At 32.8% G+C, this 9,257-nt stretch overlaps 2 protein-coding genes across 2 annotated transcripts; both read left to right on the top strand.

The window, feature by feature from the left end:
• LOC104738807 (transcription factor MYB28-like) lies at nt 3,617–5,687 on the top strand. The gene is made up of 3 exons (XM_010459021.2): nt 3,617–4,092; nt 4,182–4,311; nt 4,487–5,687. Exons 1-3 carry the CDS (start codon nt 3,960–3,962, stop codon nt 5,334–5,336), a joined length of 1,113 nt encoding a protein of 370 aa, XP_010457323.1. The 5' UTR covers nt 3,617–3,959; the 3' UTR covers nt 5,337–5,687.
• On the top strand, nt 8,204–8,576 carry LOC109127546 (probable H/ACA ribonucleoprotein complex subunit 1). The gene has a single exon (XM_019232490.1). The coding sequence runs from the start codon at nt 8,297–8,299 to the stop codon at nt 8,507–8,509; it is 213 nt and encodes a 70-aa protein (XP_019088035.1). The 5' UTR covers nt 8,204–8,296; the 3' UTR covers nt 8,510–8,576.

Genomic DNA, 9,257 nt, shown 5'->3' with positions numbered 1-9,257 from the left:
CTATACACTTGCATTTGTCTGTTGCATCAGTGTTGGAGAATCTTACGACCACTTGTGCTTGTAGTTACGCGTAAATGCATAGTTGATTCTCATTTCAATAACTGATGGTTGTGATTGGCAATCATCTACCAGTGTGATATAAGGATATATCGCTTTCATTATGAGAAATTATCAAAACAATGTTTAAAAATATACTTTCAATTTTATTATATCATTTTTTTAAACATATATCCACTATTTTATGATATTTTACTATTAACTATATAACCCCTTTCTCCACCTGTTAAAATTTGTATACCACTTTTTGTTACAAATCAGACCAGTTATTTTTCTCGACAATAACCTAATTTATGCATGGGTTTCTGATGATCCCACCACAGTAGAAGTCAGAAGAAAAAAAAAACATTGTTTTTCTTGGTAAACAGTAATAAAAAGGTTTATTCAAGAAAAAAAAAAATCAAATAATAGATCCAACCACAGCAGTATTATTTTAAAATTCAAACAAATATGTGCCAATGGTGTATAGTATTTATATTGATTAAAAAATATATAGGTGTTTGTTGGACGCAACTACTCGACCACTATACGCTAAAAAGCACTAACGCATCCTTGCGCACCACCACCAGGCGGCACCAGGCCACACATAGATGCATTGTTAAATAAATTTATACTACTGGGTAAAACGATCAAGAACCTTTAGGGCATCAGGCTGGTGTCTTCCAAAGATCTTCCGATGCTTAAATCAAACGTAAATTTAACAGTATGGTAAGAAATTAAGTGCATGAGATGATATGCATGCAGTTGTTTTTAGATTTTGAATAGTTAAGTGATGTTTTACCAAAAATATGTATTTTCAGTTAATATAGGTATTTTTAGTATGATTAAGTACTACTCAGCGATTTAGCGTATAGTATTTATAGAATTGACTTGATGTCTCATATTCGTTATATTTTAGGTATGATAGTGAGATGTATGAGCTTCCCTCCGCTTAGTGATAACGATTTGCATAATATTATTGATTGGTTTATAATGATGATCCACAAGAATATATTTGTACCTCAAAATCTACGTAACGAGTTGTAATTGGATGATTTAATAGATCAATCTTTATATATATATATGTATGTACCCCCAACACATAACATGTAAATGTAAACGTATTGTTGTCATATTTGTCCCTATTTGTCATAACACTTTCTTTGCTAATAAAATTGTTTCTCTAACTATTCGTAGTTGGAAATGACAATTTTATGAAAGAAAAAGGAATTGAGACCATAGCTGACAGCACAACTGAAAATAGTGATCTCCTGTCAGGTCATTAAAGATCCCTTTCAAAATTAAAAAAGTAGACAAATATTCCTTTCTTATTCACATAAAGAAAATAGTTTTTAGAAGGAAAAAAATTGTTAAATGTAAAAAAAGGGAAATTCCAAAAGAAGAGCATCTTCAAATTTTTACTTTTTGGGGTGTGTGGATGTGTTTCTTATTACGTTTGCGCTTTACTTTAGCTATTAGCTATAACATCCTACATGGTTTCCAATAATCAAGAATGGTTGAAAGTTATCTATCATCTCAACTTATGGATACAATCATGTTGTTCTTATGTTTTATTTCAAGTCTAATTATATGCCCATGAACCATGCATGACAACTGAATCATGAACTAATACAAATTATCTTTTATTCTAATTAATATTCCCGATATTTGCAAGTATACAACGTTACTAAGTAACGTACGAGTCCTAATTCTACGTCCGGATTCAGAATCAGTAGTGGCTTTTTATTTCAAGTCTAATTATATGCACATGAACGAAACTAAATATTAGGCGTGAAGAAGTGTTTAATCATCTTTAACCAAAAAAAAAAGTGTTTAATCATCTTTAAAAAGTGTTAAATCATGATCCAAAAGGTAAAACAAAAAGATGATCAACTAAAATTAAAAAACAAAAAGAAGATCAACTTCGTGTGTGTTGTTTGACCAGAAAAAAAACAATTTCGTGTGCTGTTCGGATTAATATAACAAAAGGTATATATATATAACCGTAACAGATAACAGTGACAGCAGGAAAGAATAAACAAATTGTCGAAGAATGCTAGAGACACTAGACTGTGGTTTGGAGTAGATAACAGACAAATGAACCTCAAAAGCAACATTTTCAGAGTATAAAAAATTATGAAGCAAGTTTTCAGAGTCACTAAATAAAAAAGGGTTTGCACCTAATAAAAATTATGAAGCAAGTTGTTATAAGAACTGAAGCAATCTAAAATATTCGAACAAAATTAAGGATTGGAGATGAGTTCTCGTTTTCGAGGTAAACGAAAGTATTCAAATTTGGTTGACATTTGGAAATTGCTATGGTTTAAGTCAAAGGAAGGAAGTAAGGAACTACGATTAAGTGAAGCCTCTTCTTATGGGACCATGGTCGACATGTCACATGTATAATTGTCACATGTATAAATTGACTAGACCAAGCGGGTCTTACTGCAGGCATAAGAAGAATCAATGATTAAAATTTATGACTAAAATTTACCAAATAGAGAAAAGAAAAGGCATCAGTGACTCACAATCCAAAACTGATAAATGATAATGCAGATTGTTTCAATATGACACTCTTAGATCCTTCTTCATGTAGTCTTTTTACACATTATGGAGGTTGTGGAAACCTTAGAATTTCTAACATCAAGGTTAGTCTCCATTTCAGTCATTTAGATTTAATTATCAAATAAATAGAAAATTACTTTTGTTAATTACAAGAAAAACTATAGACAATGGAAATGAGAATATGTGAGAGGTTGTAGTAACTTGTAAGAGACGAACAATAATAGAAGAAGAAGAACAACCAAAAGTGGCGAACAAATAGGACCCAACGCTGGGGGGAAAAAAACACGTGATGTTACATTCACCCGTCAACTCTAACTGATCAACAATAATGTTAAGGAATTGTTCCTTAAAAGATCATTAATGTAAATCACTTTCTCGCTTGACTAGTACGTACTAGAATACATAACATCTTCTTCTTTTTGCTGCATTTGCCTGCCTTTATAAAATTTATATATTTGATAGTATAGTTATTTATGTTTTATAAACCACACATGGCACATATTTAAACAATACCCAAATATTTGCACATAATACAATCGGATCCTTCCTTAGAAGTAACATAAATATAATGTATAGTTGCAAAAAGTCCATTTAGTTCTTCCCCTCCGACCCTTCATATTGGAACTATGACTCAGTTCTACAATAATAATTAAAGTAAATATAATTTTATAATTAACTTAAACTGTTTTGTCCTAGGGAAATTGAATATGCAAGAATATAGTACATTTACGTGCAGAAAATTTTAAAATATGTCATCTCTCGTATAAGTGCATTCCCCTCTAGCTAATTTAAATAGTTCAAAGTAAATAGAATTAAATTAATATAGTAATATACAACAACACCGCTTTTCAAACATTGATCTTACTAAAAAGATTACTACACTTATCTTTGATAATATTATCTATTTATATAATTAAATAATTTATTAATTACCAAAATATCTAAAAAAGAATTTAGTATGTCTGTACGTTATATATAGAGGAGCTCGCGATCGTAAGCTCACCACTATCACACAAGTCGTTTAGTCATGCCTCTTGGTTCATCTTCACAAGCTTCTTGATAGCTCTAATTAGTAGTGTTTTGCTATTAAAAAAAAAAAAAAGATTGTACGTAAAAAAAAATGAAAACACGTAGCAGCTGTGTGGGTAGGATCCAACAACGTTTCTCAATCTGTTTAATATTCCGATGCATCAGAGTTCTCATTAACAGATCTGTTTCTTTCTTATCAAGTTAAATTCCTCTGAAGTTTTACTTTTCAAAAATATTTATATATTTCTCTATATTTTTATATATTGAGTGTTTGTGAGAGACTATATGAAATTTACCCATTATTTGGTCATATATATATCGGAAAAAAAATGTCAAGAAAGCCATGTTGTGTCGGAGAAGGGCTCAAGAAAGGGGCGTGGACCACCGAGGAGGATAAGAAACTCATATCCTACATCCACGACCACGGTGAAGGAGGCTGGCGTGACATTCCCCAAAAAGCTGGTTTGTACATGCACACACATCTATACATGATTCAATAGTTTTTTTTTTTATTTAAAAAACAAATAATGATGAAGATGGTGTTTGATTAGGCTTGAAACGGTGTGGAAAGAGCTGTAGACTGCGATGGACCAATTACCTTAAACCTGAGATCAAACGAGGCGAGTTTAGTTCAGAAGAAGAGCAGATTATCATCATGCTTCATGCTTCTCGAGGCAACAAGTATGTTTCTATGTTTATATATATAACAAAAAAAAAATGTGTGCGCGTGTATCGATCCGATGGAATGTATAGTGAAATGCATGAAATAAATTTGTATAATATTTACTTTAATTTGAAGACATGATCATCATCTTAATTCTGTCTACGGTCTATCTATTCATCTACTTTCCTCTAGGTGGTCGGTCATAGCTAGACATTTACCTAGAAGAACGGACAACGAGATCAAGAACTATTGGAACACCCATCTCAAAAAACGGTTGGTTGAGCAGGGTATTGATCCCGTGACACACAAGCCACTAGCTTCTAATTCCAACCCAACGGTTCATGAGAATTTGAATTCCCTAAATGCCTCTAGTCCCGACAACCAATACTCACGGTCGAGCTCAATGCCTTCTCTGTCTCTACCTCTATCCGGTTGCAACATAGTTTCCGAGGTGACTGAGTTAAGCAGCAATGATGGAACACCAATGCAAGGCGGCGGTACCTTGAGATGCAAGAAAATTTTCAATAAATCGAGTTCTACATCAAGGCTTTTGAACAAAGTTGCAGCTAAGGCCACTTCCATCAAAGATATATTGTCGGCTTCCATGGAAGGTAGCTTAAGTGCTACTACAATATCACATGCAAGCTTTTTCAATGGCTTCTCTGAGCAAATTCGCAGTGAAGACGATAGTTCTAATGCATCCCTGACAAATCTCGCTGAATTTGATCCCTTCTCCCAATCATCATTGTACCCTGAGCATGACATCAATGCTACTTCTGATCTCGACATGGGCCAGGATTATGATTTCTCACATTTTCTCGAAAAACTTGGGGTTGGTAACCATGACGAGGAGAACAATATGAATGTCGAGTACAACCATGATCTCCTTATGTCTGATGTTTCCCAAGAAGTCTCATCAACTAGCGTTGACGATCAAGACAACATGGTAGGAAACTTCGAGGGGTGGTCAAATTATCTTCTTGACCATGCCAATTTTATGTATGACACCGACTCAGATTCCCTCGAAAAGCATTTCATATGAATCTTCCTATCCAAGCAAAAAGGTTACAAACTATTTGAAGACGTATATCAATGGTTCTGTATCGATACGAGGCTTGTCATTTACTATAACTCGCTCCATGGAGATGTTGTGTATGTATCTAGTATTTGGGTTGGTCCAAGGTCGTCTCGTGGTTAATAGTCCCAAGTTATTAATACGGTGCTAAATAAGGGATATCCGCAAGACAAAAATAGAAAGAGGTTTGAGTTTAGGGTTTCTCTTACATTGAGAACCATTCATGTAACCTCGCGAATCTACTGAGAATCGATTTGCGCACACGGGCCACGATGTTTGATACTATAATATCGTTATAATAATAAAGCTTGTTTTCTTTATCTTAAATAATTTCGTATTAGTAGTGTCCATTATAATCATCAGTGCGGCTTATAGTCATCATTATGCTCCTTTTTGGTTTTAATGCTCTTCTTTATGATTAATTCATTTATTGACTCTTAACTTTACATGGCATGAAAATAGTGGTACTGGTACCTTTCGTTACGTTGGATTTGAACCGACCACATAACATCCCTCTTTCCGATGAATATAACTATTGTAGAATGAATAAGAAATGTTAAAAATAATGATAATTTTTTTTTTAATTGCGTAAACGAAAAAGACATTGCAAGAGAAGTGAATTTGTGTGGTCAATAAACAATTTATATATGAAAGCCAAAGATCACGAGGTGAGTTAGAGAGCTCTAATATAATTTATGATCCGACAAATTTTGTCTGAAAACAAAGTCGAATCTTAATACAGTAATAATGTAATTTTTATTACTCTACCTTGTTTCAGATTAGTTGTTTTTATTCTTTTCAGCGTATACTTTTATGTTTTACTCTTGATTAATGTTTTTTTTATTTATTTCAAATCATCAATTCATAAACTAAAAAGTAAAATTTTAAAATTTAATCCAAAATGTATTGAAAATATTAAACGAAAACTAATTTTAAAAAGAGGATAATATTTTTAATGATTTTTATAATAGAAAGTATTATGTGCATATTGTTTTTGACTATACAACGAATTTGAATTATAAATTTCACTTTTTATGTGGTATGATTTTTAGTTATTCATCTCAATATTAAAATTTTCAAACCTTAACATATTTACAAAAACATAATTTCATATCATAATGCACTCACTAATTCCAAATAAAGAAAAAGACTGATAAGACTTGTTAGAGTTTTTTTTTTTTTTTTGGATATAATATTTCGGAGGAGTCTTGCTCACTTTTCATAATTGGCCTTTAGACCCACTCATCCCTCAATCATGTTTTGTAAAGAAGAAAAAAAAGAACTGTAAAATACCCCTATGATCTTACTAAGAGACACAAAAACAATGCAACTTACGAGTTACGAGACCAAGTATCATCGTGATTGCTCTCGACCCCATATATATACACATACATCCAGCCCCGACTCTAGACATGTGCGAGCGGTGCTATAGCACCGGGTCTATCCAATTTTTTGTCTTTTTTTCTTTATAAAATAGGGTCCAGTACTACATCCTATGTGTCTTGTGCATAGATCATCATCAGGAACTCTACATTTGTTTTTATCACAGTACTCTTTATATCAGAATCATATATTCCACCATCCTCCACAGTCCACGAGTGGTTCGTTATCATGTCATAATGCACAACTTTACTTTGATAAAGATTATATGGATAGTGTATATTATTTATACAAATAGGTTTTATAATCTTAAACACGTTTTTGCAATATATGTCACTTTTGTCGGCGTGTGGTGGAACTTTTAATCTAATTACGTAAGATGATACTTATTGATACTAACCCTTTTGATTTTACAGGTTGTAAAAGAGCCCAAGCCACTTACATTACTATTGAAAGAATGTGAGTTGGGGTTAATCATATAGCAATACTGTACATGTCTTTTAAAACCCAATCCAATTTTTTCTTTTGTCACAAACAAACTTTGCTTAACAATTGAACAATACATATATATAATATCTAACCAAAAAGTTAAAGTGCTAACAAAAAAATAGGAAGATGCTTTTTGTAAATCGACTTAAAATTAATGAAGATAAAAGCCACACACACACACTCATATATTATTTAGGACAAACTGTACGGAGAAAATATCCCACATCTGATAGATGTAAAAGGACTTGAATAATATATAAAGGGTTAGGTCTCTCCACTCATTATCAATTGTTTTTGAGTTGGAAGCCCACAGTAAAGCCCAAATTTAATATAGTATCAGAGTAGGTTGATTGTTGGGCCACCCTGTGGATGTTGTTCTCACCTATGCTCACGCTTCAGATGGTCATGCTTGAGCTTAAGGTGAGGTGTTATATATAAAGGGTTAGGGCCTCTCCAATGGATTCTGTCGAGATTAATGGCTAGAAGAGCCATCATCTCGAGGTACATCTGATAGATGTAAAGGGATTTGAGTGAAGTGACCTTAGTGCAGTGGCAAGAGGTTAGGGCCAATTGTAGAATACACCATCACACCCGGGATCGAGTCCCGGTTCCTACGAATGTAGAAATTTGGCTAATATGCCGGCCAGTTGTGGCCCAATGGTTAAAAAAAAAAAGTTAGGGCCTCTCCACTCATTGCCAATTGGTTTTGAGTTGGAAGTCCACGGTAAAACTCAAATTTAATAAACTGCACAAACATAATTAGGCCTAATGCTATTGGGCTTAACTTAAAAGGCTAAAATAGAATTGTAACGAATGTGGAGAGACGTTGGATTCATTCAGCAGGTTAATAAATGGTAGCTTAATTAGTCACATTTACGAGGTAATTTGAATCAGTTCAAGTAATGCAGAGATTATGATAAAATCTTGGGAAGCATCACTTATTGACCAACGTTTTGAGTCGGCTCTTTTCGCTCTCTATAAATTAGCCATTTCTCAATCTATTTTTTTATCACACTCACAAACCTCCAAATTCTTGAACAAAATAACATTCGAAAGAAATGAGTGGAAAAGGCAGCAGCAACGGTGCAGGAAAGAGTGGTGGAGATGGAGGAAAGAGCGGTGGAGGTAGTGGAAACGTTGGAAGAGGAGGAGGAGGTAACATGGTAGCACCAGGCACTAAGGGAGGTGCATACATCTCAAGAGGTGGATTTGAAAGTAATCCTCAAGGTTACTTTAGTAATCTGCATGGTAGTGGACAGAGCAAGAAGTGACTGATGACTTCCGATTACAATCATGAGCCATCTTCTTTTCATCTAATTCTCTAGTTCCTTAAATAAAAATGCAATGAAGTTCAAATAAGTATTGATGAATAAATGAATTTTATCTTTATGATCATTTGTGTTATTGCTTCGTTTCCACTCTTCTTATTTTCTTAAAATCAATCTCGTTAGTCGTCGTCATGAAACATGCGTCGTCTATGGGAAGATATATAAAGAGAGCAAACAAAGATCATGGATCAAATATAATATGGTCCTAGAATGTAATATCATCACAACTACCAAAACTATTAAATCTGGTTCAGTTTCAGATTTGTGTATATTGTTGACAAAATATACTATGATTTTGGACAATTGAATTTCATACATGTTATTTGATCAATTGATCATTTAAATCAATCTTTATAATTTGAAATCCATTAAATCATTTAAGAAACTGAATCTATAACATTTACATTAATCATTATAATTTAGAATCTATTAATTTATTTAATAAATGTATTTTTGTATTAGATCATCTAACAAATACATTTTAAATCAAATGTCATCTCATAGTGTTTAAAAATGATTATATACATATAACATATGTAAATGAGAGAGGAGGGGTGGAGGAGACTAGAGAGAAGATAGAAGAGTCTTTCTTTCCATTTAGTCTTGTATTAGTATATTTTTAAAAAGTAATATAAGAATATATATATATACTTTGATTATTTTAATAATTGTATTACTTGCGTTTTTCACA

Source organism: Camelina sativa, chromosome 2 (assembly GCF_000633955.1).
Source record: "Camelina sativa cultivar DH55 chromosome 2, Cs, whole genome shotgun sequence".
Classification (NCBI taxonomy): domain Eukaryota; kingdom Viridiplantae; phylum Streptophyta; class Magnoliopsida; order Brassicales; family Brassicaceae; genus Camelina; species Camelina sativa.
The sequence above is the reverse complement of the archived record's forward strand: the minus strand, read 5'-3'. Positions and strand labels throughout refer to the sequence as shown.